General features: G+C 43.7%; 1 protein-coding gene and 1 long non-coding RNA gene across 2 annotated transcripts; both read right to left on the bottom strand.

The window, feature by feature from the left end:
• Window positions 1–4,962: 4,962 nt before the first annotated feature.
• On the bottom strand, window positions 4,963–5,820 carry LOC109942415 (uncharacterized). The gene is made up of 2 exons (XR_002265188.1): window positions 5,554–5,820; window positions 4,963–5,357 (listed from the first exon to the last, which is right to left on the bottom strand). It is a non-coding gene; the product is annotated as an uncharacterized lncRNA (long non-coding RNA).
• A 2,196-nt stretch (window positions 5,821–8,016) lies between these two features.
• On the bottom strand, window positions 8,017–8,845 carry LOC103639481 (uncharacterized). Its single transcript, XM_008662231.4, has one exon. It carries the CDS (start codon window positions 8,605–8,607, stop codon window positions 8,221–8,223), a length of 387 nt encoding a protein of 128 aa, XP_008660453.1. The 5' UTR covers window positions 8,608–8,845; the 3' UTR covers window positions 8,017–8,220.
• Window positions 8,846–24,332: the final 15,487 nt, after the last annotated feature.

Raw genomic sequence — 24,332 nt, 5'->3', positions numbered from 1 at the left:
ATATGTCACTCACTTTCCACTAGGCTTTATCAAAACCCGAGATTCGGGTGGAAGCTCTGGAGGTGGTCCAACAAAATGCAGCTTCCTCGTTCTCCTAACTCGAGAAGTTCCAGACCCAGCTGCGGAATCTCCACCAGCCCCAGAATCCCAGCCCCAGAATCCCCATCAGCGTCGTCTCCAACATCATCTCCCATATTATCTCCACCATCATCTTCAACATCATCTCTTGCATGATCCTCTACCACTGGTTCCTCAATTTTAGCATCCTATGAAATAAATAACTTACATCATACAATATTAAGTAACTCAAATAATGTAATTTAACAACTAACTTACATCTTGTGGAGGCAAATGTTCTGCCAGCGCTCTCCATCTGCTCATGGTAGAACCTGTGCCCTGAAAAACTGAATCCTCACCCCTCGAGCTGCTCCTCGACCTACTCCTCGTCCCAAGCAAACTACGAGCAAAAGACTTCATTTTCTTTGACATCATATTTTAACAAAAACAAGTTAGTACATAAATCAACAATAGAATAATATGCAATAAAATCATGATCCATACTCGTCAATCGTAATCGTAATCAAAATCAGGATCTAGTTGCTTTCATCGATTTAATGGACGCCAAGTAGCTTTCTTCTTTCTCGTCACTCGTTTTCTTTTTGGAGGAACCTCTACATCATTTTGATAGCCTAATAAAGATTCTTCCAACGTTTCAGTTTGTACATTAAACGTGCTTGTAAGTTCTTCGTCTTGGAAAATCTCAGCAGCCCCCACTTCCTGCTCGATTTGACTTTCAACATAACCAGCATCACCAGGAGCATATAGTCGTTCACGAGGATTAACTTTGTACACTACCCTCCAATCAACCAAACCGTTTTTCTTAGATGGATATGTCATATAATACACCTGCTCGCATTGGTGGGCAAGGATTATAGTGTCGTGGCCTTTTAATCTATCGTTGTGTTTGACTTCCACCATGCCATATTGATTTTCTCGCGTTGTATTTGGAGAAAACCAATCACAATCGAAGAACACCACTTTGAGTTGTTTATCTCCAAAAAACTTGTACTCGATTATATCATTAATGACTCCATAATAATTAGTCACCTTCCCTTCATCATCGACAACTCTAGTTACAACTCCGGAGTTTGTCGTGGCTGCTAGAGGATGATCATCTTCGAACCTTGTGGAACGGAATCTAAAACCATTGACATCATACCGACCATAACGTCTGCCAGTTACTGCTCCTAGGGATAATTGTCGAAGGTCCCGGTGTATATTGTCATTTTTATCTACATAATCTCGAAACCAACACAAGAAATTAAGTCCCCCATCTTTTCCCTCTCGACGAATCTGGTCACGTTCACAGCCAGAGATGCAATTTTGAGAATCAAATTCCCTGTTAGTACAAGGAAACAAACCTTTTAGTATCACAACAAAAATTCTAGCGGCAATGACTAAAATAAAGTTTACACTTACAGGAGAAACTGACTCATCTCTTCCATGTTGTTATACATGTAGAGTAAAGCAGTCTTCCATTCGTCGTTGGTGAAACAGTATGTTGTGCTGGGACCTACAGTTTTGCCCCTCCATTGAAAAATTTCAATATCACTAATAGGGGGCTCGTCGACATGATACCGCAACGTATGGGCATTGACATTGTGTTCCTCTGCAAAGTACAGGCCCGTGAACGATGCTATCTCTTTGTATTTGAATTCTTCAGCGATGCACCCTTCAACTCGTCTCTTATTACCAACCATTGCACGTAGCTTCTTTAGTGTCCTTTCGATGTGATACATCCATCTATATTGCACAGGACCTCCTACCTTAGCTTCGTAGGGTAGGTGAACAAGTAGATGTTGCATCGGATTGAAGAAACCTGGTGGAAATATTTTTTCAAGTTTGCATACCAAAATCGGTATTTGTTGCTCAAGCTTATCCATCATCTCTTTCTTTATTTCTTTAGCACAAAGATGTCTATAAAAGTAGCTTAGCTCCGCTAATGCTTTCCAGACATCATTTTTTACAAAACCACGAAACATAACAGGAAGGAGTCTTTCCATTATTATGTGGTAGTCATGACTCTTCAACCCAGAAAACTTGCCCGTCTCCAAATTCACAGACCTTCTAAAGCCCGCGGCGTAACCATCTGGGAACTTTAAGTTTTTCAACCATTTCATCAATTGTTTCTTCCTTTTAGGTTTAATACTGAAAGGAGCACGTGGCTTCTTCTGATTCTCTCCTATCTCCATAGTTGGTCTTCTACAGATTAAGGCCAAGTCTTTCCTTGCCTTAGGGTTGTCTTTTGTTTTGTTAGTGATATTCATGCAAGTGCTGATAATGCTTTCACCCATATTTCGTTCCTGGTGCATGACATCAATGTTATGCATTAGAATCAAGGCTTTCATATAAGGGAGTTCCCATAGACCACATTTGTGAGTCCAATTATGCTCGGTTCCATAACCTTCAAAACGATTTCCATGTTCGTTTAGTTTCAAATCATTAAGTCACGCGAGAATCTCTGCACCACTTAGACGCTTGGGTGGTCCCCTCGTCACAATCGTGTCCTTTTTAAAAGCGTTCCTATCGAACCTGAACGGGTGATCCTCTGGCAAAAAACATCTATGGCAATCGAAGTAACATATCTTTCCACCAAACTTTAGTCAAAAGCATAAAGTGTTTTCAACGCATATCGGACATGTCAAAATCCCATGACAACTCCATCCAGCAAAGATACCATAAGCCATAAAATCATGAATAGACCATAAAAATGCGGCTCTCAGGTTGAACTTCTGTTTCTTGTAACAATCGTACGCCTCGACTCCTTCCCACAAAATTTTCAATTCTTCAATCAGGGGTCTCATCATCACATCGATCTTTGTTCCAGGATGATCCGGACCAGGTATTACAAGACACAAGAAAATAAATTCATATTTCATGCAAAGAGCTGGTGGAAGGTTGTATGGAACAGCAAAGACGGGCCAACATGAGTAGGACGTTGCAGTTAGATTGAATGGCGAGAAACCATCTGTTGCCAAACCGAAGCGGACATTCCGCACTTCATGAGCAAAGCTGGAATCAAAAGCATCTAGTGCCTTCCATGCATCTGTATCAGCTGGGTGCACCATGACATTTGGATTCTCACGTACCCCTTCTTTGTGCCACCTCATGTGTGTGGCTGTATTCTTGGAGATGAACAAACGTTTCAACCGAGGTATAAGAGGCATGTAACGAAGCTGCTTACGTGCAATCTTCGTAGTCACGGTCAAACCATCGTCGTTTTCAACCTCAACGAATCTACGCTCACCACATACAGTACACTTCTTCTCACCCGCGGTCTCCTTCCAGAAAAGCATACAATTATTTTCACAGACATCGATTTTTTCGTAGTCCATACCGAGCCCAGATAACAACTTTTTAGACTGATACATGTCCTTTGGCATCTTGTGATTCTCCGGAAGTACATCACTGATCAAGTTCAAAAGCTCCTTGTAACAGTTGTTTGAGAATGCAAACTTAGACTTAATAGCCATAAGTCGAGTCACAAATACAAGGACGGTCACTTTTGTGTGCTCATGCAACGGCTCTTCGGCAGCTTTAAGGAGCTCGAAGAACTTCTGAACCTCAGGTGTAGCTGGATCCTCAAACTCGGTGGGTTGACCGGGGTTCTCCGAATCGACGGTTAGAAGCTCATGACGTACATCATCAAGCATCTCTTCCATCCTATCGTAGTCCTCCTCTTCATGTGACTGAACTTCCGATACAATACGAGGAGGTGGGTCCTCACCGTAGTGCACCCACACCTCATAGCCTGGCATATAACCGTTCTTGCAAAGATCTATCGACATAGTCCTCCTGTCAAGAAAATAAATGTTCCGACACTTGGCACAAGGGCACCTAACATCGGTTCCAGTCTCTGACCGAGCAAAAGCACGGTCGAAAAACACGTCAGTCTTGGCAACCCACTCACTTGATAGAGCACCTCTTTTCTTCCACCTTCATACATCCATCGACGATCATCCTCCATACTAGATACGAGATGTTAACTTGATTAGTTAAGTTAATCACACCTCTAATCTAATAAACCACACTAATACAAGGAAAATAATTTAACGGGACCCTAAATCATATAAAATAACCTTATTTCCGAGGGCATAATAATTACCCTCGGAAACTAATAATTTAAATTATATAGACACCACTACATAACATTATCACGGGTGACAAATCATATAAAATGACCTTATTTCCGAGGGCATAATAATTACCATCGGAAATTAAAAATTTAAATTATCTAAGCATCACTAAGTAAGCGAAAACAAACTAAATTAATTACATAATCTAATTTCGCCATATAATCAAATTTAGACCATCGGATATAATAAGATAAACATTATTTAACATACTAATTATTTAATAACAACATTAAAAACTACAAAAAATATTAATATATACAAAATAAAACTATAAATACTTACGGCGCGAGCAATTCCGACGCGGGCGGAGATGTGGCCGGCAGCAACGGGGCAGCACCGGCGGTGTGAGCGACGGGGCGAGCGGGGCCGTGGCCGGCGGCCGGCGGCGACGGCGGGCGGGCGGGGCGGCGAGTGGGGCTTCATCGACGGCGGTCGGGGCAGTGGGCGGCGTCGGCGGCCGGGGCGGTGGGCGGCGGCGGCGCAGTGGGCGGCGACGGGCAGAGAGAGAAGAGAGAAAGGGCGAGCGCGCGTAAAAATGAACCGCGCACCGGTCTCTGCCAGCGTTAAAAAATCTTACCTCCGACGGCTACGTTGCTAGTCGTTGGACATAACCTTATCTCCGATGGCCACGTACACAGCCGTCGGAGATAAGTAATATTTCCGAGCGCCCTTTGTGGCCGTCGGACATAACCTTATCTCTGACGGCCTCGTAGGCAGCCGTCGGAGATAAGGTGGCCGTCGGATGTTCTTCTGTTTACTGTAGTGATTATAGCAAGGCCTGTATATGGTCTTACGCACGTACTATAACGTCACAAGTAACACATTTTTCACGTAAAATACACAGCAGGCAGGTAACGTACGTAGCCATGAGCTACTATGAGGATGCTTTACGACCAACCAGCGACCCTTGACGCACGCAGGTCAGGTGGGTGCTGCTGCTGCCGGGTCGCGAGAAAACAGGGGCGGCTCGCAACAAGGGGGGTGGCCGAAGACGACGCCCGCCAGAACGTCCAGCAGAGGCAAGCTGATTGATTGGAACTCGACGTGAACTGATGAAACTGATGGTGGTTCGCGCACATGCAGCACAATACAATCTGACACGCGCGCCGGGAACAGCGTGGCCCGCTGCGTCAGGGACGACGACGACGGACGATCCTGTGCCTGAAATAGCTTTGGCGCCGTGCAACTCGTCAGTGGATGCCGCCAATGGAGGATTTGGCAAAGACAATTATTTCAGCTAGGCAGCTAGGGGATGAAACGAAACGACGGGCAAGAGCGACAAGCAGCAGCGGCTAACAAGCTCTACTGCTGGCGGTGCCGTGCGTTCTTAATTAGGCCATGAGAGAGGGAGACCGACCGAGAAAGGAGGAAGAGTCGTCGTCGCCGCCGTCGCCGTTGTTGGGCCGTAGCTTATGAACCGGAGCCCCTTGGCTCACGCCCCCGATGCGGTACATGCATGTGTGTCCTGGCCTGGCTCGTGGGCTTTTTTGCTTGGCTGCATCCTGCGTGTGTGTGTCCTCACGCGGCGAGCGGGGGACGGGGACGTTGCTTGTGCTTCCATTATTTTGGAAGGGGAGCGGACTGGAGTTCTTGCTAATGTGTTAAGGAGGCTGGAGATGTGGAAGCTGACCAAGATCCAAGTATTTGATTGGTTGTATGTACTGTCTCGTCTTGCACCACTATATGCGTTGACTTTATCTCAAAACGTGTTTGGTTGACTGCACGTAGAAGACACATGTTGTATGAACAGATGCAAAACAAGTTATTTTAAAACTATTTATCTGCACCCACACATACGCCAGAAAACGCCGTATGTGGCCGAAAACGCCGTATCTGATTCTGGCCGGCCAGCGTCGTGCGAACCTGCACCCTGAGCGCACAGCCAATCATGTGGCAAATGAAGCTGAAGTCGTGGATGTTGCTGATCACAAGAAGGACGTCAGGATTCGAAGGAAGAAAGGGTCTATGGAACGGAATGGTGCACGAGTGGGCCGCCTGTGGCCGTGCGTGCGGGCGCTGTGCGCCGGTGAGCCATGTGTGGCGAAGTGGCGTGCTGTGCACGTTGGTGAGAAGAGAGGATAGGAGTGGACAGAGATAGAGAGATAGAGGGAGTCAGGGAGATAAAGAAATATATCTGAGCAAACTTGTACCTGCTAAAACCCTCTCCTCCAATTCGGGCGGCCAGCCTAGTTGTTATAAATGAATACGACACAAATAGGATCAATCACAGAGAAGACACGGATTTAACGTGGAAAACCCCTCCAAAGTGAAGGGGGAAAAAACCACGGGCGCCGGCAGGCAACTTCTCACTATTTTCGGGTGGTTACAGATCGCAGGAGATTTACAATTAAGATGGATATCTCCTGCGGCTTACAAAGATATTTATAGATGTGAAACCCTCCCGACGACGGGCCTCCGCTTCGCTCGCCAACTTGGCCGCCTTCTTCACAATTTGGATCACAAACTCAACACTAGTCATTCGGGATCCACGGACGCCACAGACGGCCGAGCGTCCCAGAGGCTGCTGACGGACGCCGCAGAGGATCCGGTCCGGCAGGGGGGGCAGGTGACGTTAGGGGTGATGAGACAATGGAAACTCGTCGCGTTTCTTGGTCACTGACGGCTGCGGCTCTTCAGAATGCAGCAACACATTTGTTAAAATTTATCGGTAAGGAATATAATATGCTATGTCACCGATGAATTTCCATTTATGAAATTACCCATGTCAGAGCACTCGATTGCATATTACGGATATGTTTGGTTCGTAACTAACTGTGACATACTTTAACTAATGTTAGTCGTTCAAATTTAAGAACCACCTTAGACAAAAAAAAGGTCACGTAAAGTATGACAAGTTAGACAGTAAACCAAACAGACCTTGTATTTCTTACCGAGAAATTTTAAGGAATGTGTAAGGTTTAAACTTGAAAGAGATATACACAAAGCCATTGATTGTTGCATTCTGCTTGACTGCTTCCATGCATACCAAGAGGTGGTGATCCATCTCGCTGATATTGGTGTATTTATTTATTCTTTGATTACATCATTAACGTTGGTTCAGATTAATATGTATGTACAAGTTCCATTTCAAACAATTCATAGTACATGATCCTCGCCCGAGTATTCCGAGTGACATATTCAGTGTTTGTTTGGTTGGATATATAAGGGAGTGTTGGAAGGGGTGACCATAGTTTCTATACTGTTTGGATGAGAGTCAAGTGTGAACGAGGTAAACACCTGAGTAATTTTTTTGTAACGGCGTGATAAAAAAAAGAGGGGACAGTATCGGTCTCGTCTCATCTTACTTTGACCTCAAACCAAATACATCCTCGGTGGACAATTGTGTCAAGCGTGTGGCGGTCATTGTTCGTGTTTAATAATTTGTTATTTAATTGATAGCATTTTTGGACGGAATAATTTTGCAGTGGTGCCACTTTTATCGTGCTGTTTATAGACCTGTGAAAGTGAACTACCATGTTTCGTTGGACGACCATGCATCTTCAATGGTGACACTAAATTAAGATATATAGTAGATAGAATAGTTTGGTGGAGAGAGATATTTGAAATTATGGTTTCATGGTGATTGCTAAACCTTTCGCAATGGACAAAATAATACTCCTTTGTAACGGTGATCCTTTGTATAAGTGTATTAGGATTGAGTGGTCAAACTTGTTAAATTTGACTAACAATTAGTCAATTATATCTATACGTACTAATTGTGTGGATGTTATATACAATTAGCCTGACAGTTGTTAGAACAATGACGTTAAATTATTGTGTCATCATAGTTATCTATGCTCTAAAATAAAAATCACTGCCATATTAAACTTTCTATTATTAATTATTATAAGGTAAAATGTTGTGTTATTATTATAGTTTGAACACCCTGATCATGGAGGAGGCTGCACAAAGCGCGTCCAAAAAATCTATACTTTTTTTTACATATATATAGGCGCCGACGCCGAGAGCCCAGAGAACTGAACGAACACATGCATCTTGCTAGGCCGTCGTCCATGTCTTCACTTCAGGGGCCTGCACGTACAGAGAGAGCAACGAAACCGCCGGCGGTGGTGGCTATGGCTAAGCCCCAGACGAGGGCGGCCGCCGCGGCTGAATCCGGAGGCATGTCCGCGGTCACCTTCCAGGCGAAGGAGAGCGTGAGCAGCGTGGTGGGCGGCCATATGGCTCGGCTCGCCCGCTCCCTGGCCGGCGAACCGGGGGCCGCCCGCTCATAGGCGAGGAGGCAGACGAACACAAGGACCAGGGTGAGGCACGACCAAGCGACGAAGAGGACGGCCGCCTGCTTGTCACCCATTGCGCGGTAGACGGTGAGGCCCGAGTGGACGGCGACCAGGCCGAGGCCCGCGCCGGCGATCAAGGTCTGCTCGCGATTCTGGTTGGTGTCCGCCATGTGTGCGTGTGCTTGGGGGGGAGAGAGAAGAGAGGGAGAGAGAGAGAGAGACAGCCAGTAGCGCTCTTGCTTTACCTTGCTGTGCAAGCCGAGTACGACGGAGGCACGGAGCCTCGCCTCGAGTAGATAGATATTTTTGCCACGGCGGAAGTTTATATAGAGTTGGTGAGTTACGCGCCCATAGTAGCGGGCAGACTAAAGCCACGGGCCCACGGCACACAGAAAGCTTTATAGTGTTGCTGCGCACAACACTGTCTATAAAGAGGCACGGCGCACAAAAAAAGAAAAAGAAAAAACTACTGACCTATGGGCTATGGTAGGTAGTCTACTAGTCTTGGTTCAAAACGTGGACGCCCAATGCCTCGCTGAATTATATCTATTATCTATACCTCAGATGCCGTCCGTGCCGTTTTATATTTTTCGTGACTGGTCTGCTTCCCTATTTTTTGGTCTACTCTTTCTACGCCCTACACGTAGTCCCAGAAAATCAGCCACCAACGTAGAATCCAATCCGTGAGAAAAATATATAATAAGCTGTACAAATACGTAGTTATCTCAAGCTTCAAAGTAGGACATGCATGTTTCCCTGATACAAAATAGTTCCCCTTAGATTTAAAAATCTACAATAAAATAAGACAACACACGTTGCTTTTATATTCATTCACAATGTTATCGCCACAAAGAAGTGTTTAGCCATATATTACATTCAAGAATAAAGATTTGTTGGGTATATTTTACACTTACTGTTTTTACCCCTTCAAATAGTAGTCCAGCTTCCGATATGGTTCTGAGGAGCAATACTTCGGTTCAGAAAACCTTGTATGAGCGAAGATGCTACGTATAAAGCACAGACACACCATCCTACATCTAGAGCAGACAGGTCTGCTGCTCTGAACACACACCCTGACAAAGCACATACAACCCTCGAGCTGTCCGTTCTTTCCAGTGAGGAACAAGAATTTTTTTATTGTGCAAAAAGCATGGGAAATCCTACGTCATCCTACACCAAGAGGAGACTATGATAAGCAATTGCAGTCATCCAGACAGAACATTGAGATCATTGCATCTAAAAAATATTGTTTTACCCGGGTCAAATTTCTCAATCATCTTCCTCATCATCTAGATTAGACATTCACTTTTTGGTTCACCTACATAAGTAAATGGAGATAATTTAAATCATTATCATGTAGTTTATTGTTTGCGGTGCAAAGGCAAGATAGAAGCAAGGCCTACTTTTATATGATAATTTATCTTTTTCTTCCAAGAATTATACCAACGGCACTAAAATAAGATTCCGAGGACACTACTATCGGTGTTTAGAGTCCGAGCGCACACCCAGAGATACTCTTACGGTGCTTTTGGGTAGGACGGTGTTGTTGATTGTAGCTCGATGGTTCGTGCTAGGAGCACGAGAGAGAGACGATTTTCTGTAGGTTCGGGCCGTTTTGAGAGGCGTAATACCCTACTTCCTGAGATGAGTCTGTATATGTGGTGTGTTACAAGTGGCATCTCCTGAATGAAGAAAGGCTAATGAGATGAAAATGATGGAGCTCCCCCTAGGTCTTATATACACGACCGTGGGATACTCCCTACATACATGATGATCACGTTCTTTCAGTATATCTCCTAACTAATAGCGAACCAACTTAGCTTATCTTAAGGAAAACATGCGACTTCCTCTTGGTCTATCTCTGATGTTTGAGGGCGCCGGGCGCGGAAAAGTCGGACGGTTCCTTGAGATTGCGTGTAACCCTCAGATGATTCGAGTACGGGCCCATTGCCTTCTTGGGTTGGCCCATTTCACTTGTAGTCTTTGCCCGGCCCACGACGAGACGGCCTTGCGGGGTAACTGGTCAGTGGCCCCATGCAAGGTTCTTCCGCCTTCTAGTAGACCCGGGGATATCTGTCCCCCACAACCACACTCACAGAAATCTCTAGCCATCAAAGACAATATTGGATAGGCGTCTGAGTTTTTCTTCCACCATCCTAAAACATTGAAGTTCTCATCTGGCTGGACAAGGATCCTAGGGTCCTCCAAGTAAATATCCTTCTCCGTTCGCTCTAGACTTGCATCCACATTTTGAGATACAAATTGAGAAAATGCATGTCACCATTCTTTTACCGCAAAGAGGTGAAGAGGTACAAAACTCACTTCTCATCTGATCCTTTGGAGGAATAAATACATACAAACTATGACTCCTCATGATTTTCTCACACTCTAGGTAATATTTCTTCAATTACCTTTTGAGCTCCCTCATCTTCACATCAACATTTTCACCAATTGTGTAGAAATAGAACCTAACAAATTCACTTTTCATTGATGGATCTAGAACATCAGCTATGAGCAACATAGTATTAGGAATTTCCTAATATTTCTAGAACTTGGCATGTCAAAGGGAAATGTGCCCTTGGGCCATTTCTATAAATGTTTTAGTGATTAGATGCCCAACACAAATTACTTTGGTTCAAATGTACTAAGTGTGGAATAGATGCAAATCAAAGAATCAAGGTATGACTCTGGCCTTAGTAAATTGTTTTTGGGTACTAACATATTTCTCTAAGTGCTAGAAACCTTGGTTAATCAACTAAGATTGGATTGGAGAAGTTTGGCTAAGTGCAGCCAAACTTGAACCAGCCTGAGGTGCACCGGACAGTGTCTAGTGCCCAGGCTGGCTTGGCGACGAACTCGTCGCTCTCGGGAAGTCGCCGAGGGCGCTGCGGCTATAATTCACTGGACTGACCGGTGTGCACTGGACTGTCCGGTGAGCCAACGACGCCCATCCCAACGGTCGGCAGCGCAATCAGCGGGCGACGCTTGGCCTGGGCCAACGGTAACTTGGTCGCACCGGACTATCCGGTGCGCTAAGGGGACTGAGGTCTCAACGGTCGGCTTTGCCAGAAAAGGAATGAGATCAGGCACCGGACAAGGACTGTTCATGTCCGGTGGTGCACCGGACTGTCCGGTGCGCTACCCGACAGAAGGCAAGAATTACCTTCCAAATGGAACTCCAATGACTCCTAGCTGCCTTGGGGCTATAAAAGGGACCACTAGGCGCATGGAGCACTACACCAAGCATTCACTAAACATCCTAAGACGCCTAGACTCCGCAAATACACATTTGGATCATCGTGGCTGAGATTTGAGCACTAAGTGTGTTGTGAACTTGTGGCATTATTCTTGTGTGCTCCCTTCTTGACTTGTGTGCATATTGTTGCTGCGATTCTAGTCTTGTGTGTGTTTCTTTCCCTTCCTTACTCTTGTGCTTTGTGTTGTGATCAACTTTGTAAGGGTGAGAGACTCCAACTTGTGGAGATTCCTCATAAATGGGAAACATCACTAAGGAAGAAAAGTGTGGTACTTAAGTTTGATCGTTGGATCACTTGAGAGGGATTGAGTGCAATCCTTGACCGAAGGAGGTCACCAAAACGTGAAGTAGGCATTGGCCGAACCACGGGATAAAATCACTGTGTCTCTTATGTCATCATCTTTTATTGTGATTGGTTTTTCTCCTTGATTTTTTACTTAGTCACTTGTGCTTTTGTTCCTAAGTTTAATACTTACTCTAAAGGAACAATCAAGTGAAGAGTTCTCACTATAGCATCTTGGTTTTGATCTAACTAACATTTCGTAACCAAGTTTGGACTATTTAGTATTTGATTTTACAGGATCACCTATTCACCCCCCTCTAGGTGCTCTCAGCATGCATAACAATTGCCAGCTCATTAAGGAGTTAATTTGAGTTCCAAGTCACATCAAGCTGCACATCTTGGATAACGAGCAACATCTTAAGAAAAATATGAGTTGTGGGATGTCTATCTGCTGAGAATTCTTTGGTTGCATCGCTGAACTCTTGTAGAAAACCATGAAAAGCTTTTTCCTTCGACCAATCTTCTTTAGTGGGACATTCATGGTGTTGCTCTACTGCATACCTATTGAGAGCAACCTTATATTTCAAGGATTCATTTAGCGTATCATAGGTTGCATTCCAACAATGTGGAACATCAAGAATGAGCCTCGATTTATTTCTAAGACCCAATGTTTGAACAATAGAATTGAAGATCTACAAGCGTGATGGTGTAAATGTCATGACCTTGATAATGTCCCTCACCCTCCTGAATGTATTTTGAATGACCTTCAGTCTAGCTTGAACCATGATGTTGAGCACATGAGAACAACACCTCACATGGAGGTGTTCACCATTGAAAAACATCTGGCTGCCCAAAGCATATCACATATCTTTCATTGCTCTATTGTTTACACTAGCATTATCCAAAGTTAAAGTAAAACCCCCATCCAATCCCCACCCTAGCAAACAAGAGGTAATGTTGTCTTGCACAACATAAGATGTATGTGGGAAGGAAATCTTCTTGAATGCAATAATCTTTTTATGCAACTCAAAGTCCTCACTAAAGAAATGTTCTTTTATGCCGAGTGAAAGGGAATTAGGCTTACACCTATTTCCTAAATTGATTTTGGTGGTTGAATTGCCCAACACAAATAATTGGACTAACTAGTTTGCTCTAGTTTATAAGTTCTACAGGTGCCAAAGGTTCACAATAAGCCAATAAAAAGACCAAGAAAAAGGGTTCAAACAAAAGAGCAAACTCTTCACCTTTGGGAAAATGCAGAGGCGCTTTGCTATAATTCACTGGAGTGTCCGGTGCTCCAGAGGAGAGCGACTCTGAAATCGCCAGCTTCGGGAATCCGCTCCGCTATAATTCACCGGACATGTCCGGTGCACACCGGACTATCCGGTGTAACGGCGGAGCAACGGCTAGTCCGCACCAACGGTCACCTGCAGCAGCATTAAATGCGCGCCAGCGCGCACAGAGGAGCAGAGCACGCGCGGGTGGCACACCGGACAGCCTACAGGGCATGTCCGGTGCACCACCGGACAGCCAGGCGGGCCCACACGTCAGAGCTCCAACGGTCGAACCCTAACGGTCGGGTGACGTGGCTGGCGCACTGGACAGTGTCCGGTGGCGCACGGGACTGTCCGGTGCGCCCGTCGACAGCAGCCTTCACCAACGGCTAGTTTGGTGGTTGGGGTTATAAATACCCCCAACCACCCCTCATTCAAGTTATCCAAGTTTTCACACTTCTATAACTTACAAGAGCTCTAGCATTCAATTCTAGACACACCAAAGTGATCAAATCCTCTCCAATTCCACACAATGCTTTAGTGATTAGTGAGAGAAATTTGCCGTGTTCTTTTGAGCTCTTGTGCTTGGATTGCTTCTTTTCTTTCTCATTTGTTCTTGTGATCAAAACTCAATTGTAACCGAGGCAAGAGACACCAATTGTGTGGTGGTCCTTGCGGGGAAGTTTTGTTCCCGGTTGATTTGAGAAGAGAAGCTCACTCGGTCCGAGGGATCGTTTGAGAGAGGGAAAGGGTTGAAATAGACCCGGCCTTTGTGGCCTCCTCAACGGGGAGTAGGTTTGTGAGAACCGAACCTCGGTAAAACAAATCCTTGCGTCTCACTTCTTCACTCACTCGCGATTTGTTTTTACGCCCTCTCTCGGACTCATTTCTATTTCTAACGCTAACTCGGCTTGTAGTTGTGATTAACTTTGTAAATTTCAGTTTCGCCCTATTCACCCCCCCTCTAGGCGACTTTCAATTGGTATCAGAGCCCGGTTCTTCATTAGAGCCTAACCGCTCAAAGTGATGTCGGGAGATCACACCAAGAGAGAGATGGAGACCGGCGACAAGCCCACTATAAGCCACGGAAGACTTCATCGGAGGAGTCCCACAACAAGGGGAAGGGGAAGGAGAAGAAATCCTCCTCCCACAAGTCGCATCGGAGAGGAGACAAGCACAAGAAGATGAGGAAGGTGGTCTACTACGAGACCGACACTTCATCACCTTCCACCTCCGGCTCCGACGCACCGTCCGTAACTTCTAAGCGCCATGAGCGCAAGAAGTTTAGTAAGATCCCCCTACGCTATCCTCACATTCCTAAACATACACCTTTACTTTCCGTCCCATTAGGCAAACCACCAACATTTGATGGTGAAGATTATGCTAGGTGGAGTGATATGATGTGATATCACCTAACCTCACTCCACAAAAGTATATGGGATATTGTTGAGTTTGGTGTACAGGTACCATCCGTAGGGGATGAGGATTATGATGAGTACGAAGTGGCCCAAATCCAACACTTCAACTCCCAATCCACAACTATACTCCTCACCTCTTTAAGTCGAGAGGAGTATAATAAGGTGCAAGGGTTGAAGAGTGCTAAGGAGATTTGGGACGTGCTAAAGACCGCGCACGAAGGAGATGAGGTGACCAAGATCACCAAGCGGGAAACGATCGAGGGGGAGCTCGGTCGCTTCCGTCTTCGCCAAGGGGAGGAGCCACAAGATATGTACAACCGGCTCAAAACCTTGGTGAACCAAGTGCGCAACCTCGGGAGTAAGAAATGGGATGACCACGAAGTGGTTAAGGTTATTCTTAGATCACTTGTTTTTCTTAACCCTACTCAAGTTCAATTAATTCGTGGTAATCCTAGATATACACAAATGACCCCCGAGGAAGTTATAGGTAATTTTGTGAGCTTTGAGTTGATGATCAAAGGCTCAAAGAAGATCAACAAGCTTGATGGCCCCTTCACGTCCGAAGCACAACCGGTCGCATTCAAGGCGACGGAAGAAAAGAAGGAGGAAGCTACTCCAAATCGAACACCCATCGACGCCTCCAAGCTCGACAACGAGGAGATGGCGCTCATCATCAAGAGCTTCCGTCAAATCCTCAAGCAAAGGAGGGGGGAAGATTACAAGCCCCTGTGAATCATCTAGGCCCCTTTGGTGATATTTTGGTAATTAATGATAACTGCTTGTGGACTAACGGTTCTTGGAGAAATAAGAATGCAAGGTTGGACCACATAGAACAGCAAATGTTGGAGAATCATAAGCTTTGGTTGTGGATCAGATGAAGGCAAAGGTAAAATATAGGTTTTGTTTTTGCCGGTCTTGAGGAGTTTACAGAAGATACCTGACCGGATTAGTAGGCTAGATAGCCGTACTATTAAGAGGGGTCAATGTCTTTGATCTGTGTAAAGCTTAGTGCCTCATAGAGCATCAAGTAGTTTCATTTGCATGAGGACTAACAGCGCTTCAAATTTCGTGAGTTAAAAGTTCCTTCAAAAGCAAGTTTGAAAATTGCAAAGTCTTGGATGCGCGGACCGTCCAGCCCTTGAGGGCGGACCGTCCGCGATCCACCAGAGGGGTCCGAAGTCTAACCACTTAGGCAGCTACTTTGTTCTTTTGCACTGCGGACCGTCCGGGCCTTTGGGCCGGACCGTCCGCAGTCATGACCAGAGAAGGCTGGTTTCGGGCCAGTCCCTGAATTATAGCGCGGACCGTCCGGCTGTGATAGGCGGACCGTCCACAAATGTCAAACATGTTTTGGACAGGGACTGTGTGATTTTGTAGATTTGTACTACGGACAGTCCGGGGGACTAGTCCGGACAGTACTATCTCAGGTCTCGGACCGTCCGGATTTATAGGCGGACAGTCCGCGCGTGTTAACTGTTCTTGGTCCGAGGCTCGGGTGCCTCATGCTGCCAGGTCGCGGACGGTCCGGCCTTGGAGGGCGGACTATCCGGACCTACCTTTTCTGACAAGTTCTGACAGTTTTCAAACGGGAATTATAGCCGTTATATGTACGGCGGACCGTCCGGCCCCAGGGCGCGGACAGTCCGCGTGTGCGCAGAACATGTGCTGTTTGCACATAACGGTTGGATTTTGATGGAGGGGTATAAATAGAAGGGTAGCTCGTGTGAGAGGTCTCTCTTGGCCATTCCTTGCACACATTGAGCTCATTTGTGATCCTCCAACTCACTCTCTCACACTCTTTGCTTGAGATTGTTTTCTAGTGAGAGATTGAGGATTCCTAGTGCATTTGCATCATTTGGTGATTCTTGAGGCACTAGGTGGTACACCGAGCAAGCGTCATTGGCTTGTTACTCTTGGAGGTTGCCGCCTCCTAGACGACCCGGGTGATTGTCTCCGTCGAGCTCTCCAAGAAGATTGTGGAGAAGCCGCGGTGTTGATTGTGAGGGGTTCGCGCCTACCTCGCCGGAGCGGCAAAGGTGACATTAGTGGAATCGAGGTATTGAGTGATTTCTTGTCCACTTGGCTCAAAGATCAAGCCGTGACTTGATAGAGGAGCAAGTGAGAGCTTGAAGTCCACCTCAACGTGGATTAGGGGTGATCGGCAAATCACCGATACCACGGGATAAATTTCGGTGTCTCTACCTTCTTGCATTACTTATTGCCTTGCAAGTAATTAGTGTTTTGCATATTGTTCCTCAAGTATTCAATCACTGTAGTTGTTTCTCATACATTGTTTACTTATTGTCTCTAGAGAATTTATTCCTCTTGTTATATGGATTAAATTTACCTAGTGTTTTTGATTTTAGTCAAAACCGCCTATTCACCCCCCTCTAGCCGGTGTCCTAGATCCTACAAGTGGTATCAGAGCCAAGGACTCCATTGTTTGTGGATCTAATCATCCCGGAGTGGGACAAAATGGCTAGTAACAACATGTGCACATTGGGAAGCCACCGCATTTTGATGGAAATAATTATGACTATTGGAAAATAAAAATGTCAATGCATCTTAGAGCAATGGGTGGAAAAATTTGGCCAATTGTCAGGGATGGATTTGTTGTGTTGAAAGAAGATGAACCATCCGTTAGTGATAATGAGAATATCCTCACAAATGATCAAGCCATGAATGTCTTTTATGATGCTCTTGATATAAATGAGTTCAATCGTATCAAGAATCTCACAACCACTCATGAGATTTGGACTAAGCTAATGGAAATTCATGAAGGAACTACAATTGTGAAGAGTGCCAAACTATATGTGTGCAAAGGGAAGTTTGAGCAATTTATTATGAAAGAAGATGAGAGTGTATCCGATATGTTCAATCGGTTAAATGAGATAGTAAATGAACTCAAGGGACTTGGTTTTAATGTACCGGATGTGGACTTCACTCACAAGTTTCTTAGATCACTTCCGGAGAAATATGAGACCATTGTGACAATGCTAGTAAGGAGTGATCTATCTACAACTTCTCCAACCGAAGTATTGGGAGAAATTCTCACTCAAGACATATTTAAGAAATCACAAGCCGATGCTTTAAGTTTGGCAAAGAAGGTGAAAAATGAATCAATTGCACTCAAAGCTAAGGCCTCAAAGGAAATTGAAAAGGAAGATAGTAATGATGAAGAAAATGAAAGTGAGAGTGATGGTGATATGGCTCTATTTGTAAGGAAATTCAACAAATTCATGAAGATGAAGAGAGGTCAACCTAGAAGAGGTCAAACATCTAGAAGAAATGCTTTCAATGATAGAAAGTGTTTTGAGTGTGGGGAACCCGGTCACATTGCCATGAATTGCCCAAGCAAGAAGAAGAAGGGCAAAGATGAAAGTGACAAGAAGAAAAAGAAATACTATAACAAGAAGAAAGATGGCAAAGCCTATTTAGTTGAATGGGACTCGGATGATAGCTCGGATGATGATGATGATGACACCTCATCCAAGCTTAATGCCGGAATTGCCATCAAGGAAGCTCCCTCACTCTTCTCATCTCCCCATTGTCTCATGGCAAAGGGAGATGCTAAGGTAAAAATCATCACCGATTTAAATGATATAAAAGATGATGATGATATTGATGATGTTGATGATGATGGCTATTCATATTATGATCTTGTTAGAATGTTAGGTGAGGCCGATGACTACATGCACAAAGAAAAAGAAAAATTTAAGACCTTGAAGGAATTATATAAAAACCTCCAAGTGTCTTTTGAGGAGCTCAAGACCTCTCACAATGACCTAAAAGAAAATTGTGAGAAGCTTGCGGATGCTCAAAAATCATCTATTGTGCATGAAGTTGAGGTGGTCACTAAGGATGTTGGAGTCACTTGTGACTTACTTGATAGTCTTACAAGTGAACCACTACCTACTAACTCTATTTGTGATAAATGCAAAATTTCTCTCAATGATAACATTGCTCTTGATGAATCAAAAATTATTGTTGAGAATGAAGTGTTAGTAGATAGAGTAAACACTCTAACTCATGACCTAGAAAAGGCATATGGTGGTAAGGCTAAATTGGATTTCATATTGGGAAGTCAACGGTGCTCTCTTAACCGTGAAGGTCTTGGATATGTTCCCAAGAAAGGAAAGAATGCTTTTGTAAAGCAAAAGACATTGCTTGTGAAAGAATGTGACAAAGTGTGTCACAAATGTCACAAAAAGGGACATGTTAAGAAAAATTGTCCCATGTTCAAAAATGTATCCTCCACTTGTTTTGAGAATTGTTATGTTCTTTCTCATAATGCAAAAGGTGTTCATGCTAAATTTGTTGGTACTTCAATTGTTGGAAACAAAAAGAAAGCTATTTGGGTGCCAAAGACCTTGGTCACTAACATCCGAGGACCCAAGCAAGTTTGGGTACCTAAAAGAGATTGATTTTCTTTTGTAGGTAAACTATAAGGCGGGAGGGAATCATTGGGTGTTAGATAGTGGATGCACTCAACACATGACCGGAGATATGAAAATGTTTACCCAAATGAGTGAGGAAGATTGCTCAAATTATGATAGTATCACATTTGGAGATAATCGCAAAGGAAAGGTTAAAGGCTTGGGTAAAATTGCTATCTCAAATGATCATTCTATATCAAATGTGCTCTTGGTTGAGTCTTTGAATTTTAATTTACTTTCCGTAGCTCAATTATGTGATTTAGGATTTTGTTGCAATTTCACGGTTGAAGATGTTATTATCTCTAGTGTTGATGGTAGCAATCTTAAGTTTAAAGGTTTTAGACATGAAAATCTTTATCTTGTTGATCTCTCATCTAATGAGGCAAAGCTCACAACTTGCCTATTCTCAAAAGCTTCACTAGGTTGGTTATGGCATAGAAGACTTGGTCACGTTGGAATGAAGCAACTCAATCGGTTAACCAAGCATGACTTAGTTCGTGGCTTAAAAGATGTGAAGTTTGAGAAGAACAAATTGTGTAGCTCTTGTCAAGCCGGGAAGCAAGTGGCAAACACTCATCCAAATAAAAGTCAAATGTCCACTCATCGACCTTTGGAATTACTTCACATGGATTTATTTGGGCCCACATCTTTTGTAAGTATTGGTGGTAATTCTTATTGTCTTGTGATTGTGGATGACTATTCAAGATTTACTTGGGTTTATTTTCTTCGAGACAAATCTAATGTGTTTGAAACATTCAAGTCATTTGCTATATTGGCTCAAAATCAATTTGATTTTGACATCAAAAAGGTTAGAAGTGATAATGGGTTGGAATTCAAAAATGCAAGAATTGATGAATATTGTGATGACAAGGGTATTAAACATGAATTCTCTTCCAAATATACCCTGGAACAAAACGGTATTGTTGAAAGAAAGAATAGAACTCTCATTGATATGGCTAGGTCTATGTTAGCGGAATATAGTATATCGGATTCTTATTGGGCCGAGGCAATAAATACCGCTTGTCATTCATCAAATAGACTATATTGTCACAAGCTTTTGAAGAAAACTCCATATGAATTGCTCATTGGTAGAAAGCCAAATATCTCATATTTTAGGGTATTCGGTTGCAAATGTTATATTTTGAGAAAGGGAACCCGACTTTCTAAATTTGAGAAGAAATGTGATGAGGGTTTTCTTCTTGGATGTTCATCAAATAGCAAAGCTTATAGAGTCTTCAACAAAACTCATGGTATTATTGAAGAAGCATATGATGTTGAATTCGATGAAACAAATGGGTCTCAAGATGAGAGTGATAATCTCGATGATGTTGGGGGAACTCAATTAATAAATGCAATGAAAACAATGGCCATTGGTGAAATAAAACCAAAGGAAGATGATGATGAAAATAGTGTGGTTGTCATTCCTTCATCCTCAACTCAAAATGAGGAAGATCACCAAAGCCAACAACATGATGAAACCATGGATACTCATGATCAAGGTACTTCAAGACTTTCGGTTCCTCCTAATGCTTCAACTAGAAATTATCAAACGGTATCAAGAATTCATCATTCCATTGTGAAGGATCACCCGATTGATCAAATTGTGGGTGATATTAGTAAGGGTGTTCAAACTCGCTCTTGCATAGCTTCTTTTTGTGAACATTTCTCTTTTGTATCTTGTATGGAACCTAACCGTGTAGATGAAGCTCTACTTGATGTTGATTGGGTGAATGCAATGCATGAAGAATTAAATTACTTCGCTCGAAATGAAGTTTGGGAGCTTGTTGAGAGACCAAAGAACCACAATGTTATTGGTACAAAATGGGTGTTTCGCAACAAGCACAATGAAGATGGTGTGGTAGTAAGAAACAAGGCAAGATTAGTTGCACAAGGATATACTCAAATTGAGGGATTAGATTTTGGGAAGACATTTGCTCCCGTGGCAAGATTAGAAGCAATCTGGATTCTTCATGCTTATGCTTGTGCACATAATATCAAGCTCTACCAAATGGATGTAAAGAGTGCTTTTCTAAATGGTAAGATTAGTGAACTAGTGTATGTTGAACAACCTCCCGGTTTTGAGGACCCCAAAAGACCTAACCATGTGTTCAAGCTTTCTAAAGCTCTTTATGGGCTTAAGCAAGCTCCACGCGCGTGGTCTGAAAGGCTTAGGGATTTCTTGCTTTCCAAAGACTTCAAAATTGGGAAGGTTGACACTACTCTATTCACTAAAAGAATTGGCAAAGACTTATTTGTTTGTCAAATCTATGTTGATGATATTATTTTTGGATCTACTAATGAATTATTTTGTGAGGAATTTGGAAAAATGATGTCAAAAGAATTTGAAATGTCTATGATAGGAGAATTGAGCTTCTTTATTGGCCTTTGTAGGAAACGGGTGACGCCTAAGAGGGGGGGGGTGAATTAGGACTTCTAAAACTTTTACTAAACTAGGCCACAATTAAATCCCTAGAGCAAAACTTATGCAAATAATCAAAACTAGAATGTGCAAACTAGGTTTTGTCTAAGTGTTGCTATCTCTACCGCAAAAGGCTAAGTTTCAATCTACACTAAATAAGTATGACTACAAGATTGAAACTTAAATGCTTAATATAAATGCGGAATGTAAAGAGCTAAGTAGAGAAGCAAACTCTCGTGGATGACGCCGGTATTTTTACCGAGGTATCCGGAACCACGCAAGGTCCCGACTAATCCTCGTTGGTGCCCCTACGCAAAGGGAAGCCCACGCGAGGGCCAAGCACCACGATCGAGTAACTCCGTAGAGAGCCGCGGGCCTTCTCCACGCGCAAGTGGTGCTCCGCTTCCGGCTCCTCTCGGACGCTCCCCGCCGTCTCCACTATCGAGCTTCCGGCCGAAACGCCGCGGGCCTCGTTCCCTCCGGTACACGGTGGCGGCCGTGACACAAACGCGGTTGTCACGGTCTCGCAAGACTCTCGCCCCACTCGGTACAATTACAACGACTCACGCAAGAGCCGAGGGGTTGTGTGGTTTTACAAAACTCACTCAACTAACTAGGGTTTACCTAGAGCAAGCGCTAAAGCGGTCTAACTAACCTAAGCACTTCGCAAAGCACCTACGCTAATCACCGAGTGATTCTATTAAGCACTTGGGTGTTTGAGCTCTTGGAAATGTGCACTATATGCCTTGGTATGTTGCTTGGGCTCTCACACTTGAGAATGGCCGGTTGGGGTGGTATTTATAGCCTCCACACCCCAAACTAGCTGTTGGACAGAAAGCAGCAGCTTTCTGTCGTCGGGTGCACCGGGCAGTCCGGTGCACCACCGGACACTGCACAGTAGATGTCCGGTGCACGCCACGTCAGCCGACCGTTGGCGCCTGTAGCAGTCGACCGTTGGATCCGACCGTTGTCGTCTGCCCGTTGGCACACCGGACAGTCCGGTGCACACCGGACAGTCCGGTGCTACAGCCAGAGAGTGCCTGCCTGCGGCCTCTCTGCGCAGACTGTCTGGTGCCACACCGGACAATCCGGTGCACACCGGACACCAATGTCCGGTGCGCCACCAGGCGCTGGCTGACAGCCCTTATCTTGGATTTCTTCGCTGATTTCTTCGGGCTTCTTTGTTCTTGAGTATTGGACTCCTATGCATCTTTTTATGTCTTCTTTTGAGGTGTTGCATCCTCATTGCCTTGGTCCAATTCTCTTCGCATCCTGTGAACTACAAACACAAACACTAGAAAACTTATTAGTTCACGGATTGTGTTGTTCATCAAACACCAAAACTCAATTAGCCAAATGGCCCGAGGTCCATTTTCCTTACAATCTCCCCCTTTTTGGTGATTGATGACAACACAACCAAAGCAAGCAAATAATACAAGTATTTGAGTGAAAATATGCAATCTACTTGCTAAGATGCATGATTGTCCCCACAATGTGATATTATGGACTTAAGCCTCCCCCTAACTCCATAATTCACTTACTTCCTATTTTTGGACCAAATAACCAAAACCACTTGAAAAGCCATTTGTAGATATAAAATTTTAAATTGGTGGTGTTTGGTGTTTGATATAGTTTTCATTGCTTTGGTCCCTAAACTTCTCCCCCTTTGGCATCAACCACCGAAAAGGAAGACATTAAAAGCATGTAGGAAGAAAATAAAAGCTTGCCCTCAACAAGAATTGAATCAAATGATATCACTAGAAGGGTATTAAATTAAGCCATGAATGATACCAGATGTAGGAGTCCTCAAAAGATTACTCCCCCTAAATGAGTATTCTCCTTTAGAAAGAGTTTTTCTCCCCTTTTAGAGATGAAGAAATACTCCCCCTGACAGAGATCCTCTACTTAGGAAAAAGCATGTGAAAAATTAGAGGTGCAAGACATGGTTTGAAAATACTAACTTCCCTTATGCATAGATAACAGAATATGAGTTAACTACTTATGCATTTTTAGCAACATGGAAGCATATGATATGAAATATAGTCTAATCAAATATTGGAGAAGACAAGTAAATGATACTGAATGTAGTCTCAAAAGATACCAATTGAAAGTCAATGGTGAGCTTGAGAGACATGATAGTTCTTGGAGATTTGCAGTGGAAGATTGTTGTCTTTCTCCGGGGACCTTATTTTCCTTACAATGAGACTATCACATGAAATAGACTTGAAAAGGTGTTAGTCTCAAAGTATTAGATTATAGAGTAACCTCCCCCTAAAGGTGTGCAAACAAGTTTTGAATACTTGTAGGAGACATGCACTATGATTTGATATCAAGAGGGGCAAATTATCCATAATCCAAACTCTGGCACATATAAGTTAAATGATACACTTTGTAGAAATCAAAATTTTCAATTGATGCATCATTTATTATGGAGTGATATAAAAGCTATGTGCCATGCTTTAACTAAACATTTTAAGCCATGTAGGTTTGCTTAAGTATCTGAATTTAAAAACTAGCAATCCTACCATATGATTTACCTAGTATGCATGATTTTGAACAAAAGTACATAACAAATGTAATACTAGGCAAGAAAGGTAAACTAGATAAAAGATAAATAGATACACATATCTAAGAACGAGAAATACAATAAAACTAGTTATCTTAGTCATGGGTGGGAAATTTGGGTCCAAAATTTTCACTAACCCACTTGGCAATAAACTTGATCCAATATGATGTATCCCATGATATACATCCCAATTTTGCCAAGTCTCCAAATTTCCCGAGAACCTTCGGTCCACTCACTTCCCTT

This window comes from Zea mays, chromosome 9 (genome assembly GCF_902167145.1).
Source record: "Zea mays cultivar B73 chromosome 9, Zm-B73-REFERENCE-NAM-5.0, whole genome shotgun sequence".
Lineage (NCBI taxonomy): Eukaryota > Viridiplantae > Streptophyta > Magnoliopsida > Poales > Poaceae > Zea > Zea mays.
Note: the sequence above shows the minus strand (reverse complement) of the source record. Positions and strands in the feature narration are given on the sequence as shown.

What these genes read in the sequence shown, in the direction of transcription:
- LOC103639481 (XM_008662231.4), bottom strand. Translation starts at nt 8,607, where the DNA reads ATGGCGGACACCAACCAGAATCGCGAGCAGACCTTGATCGCCGGCGCG.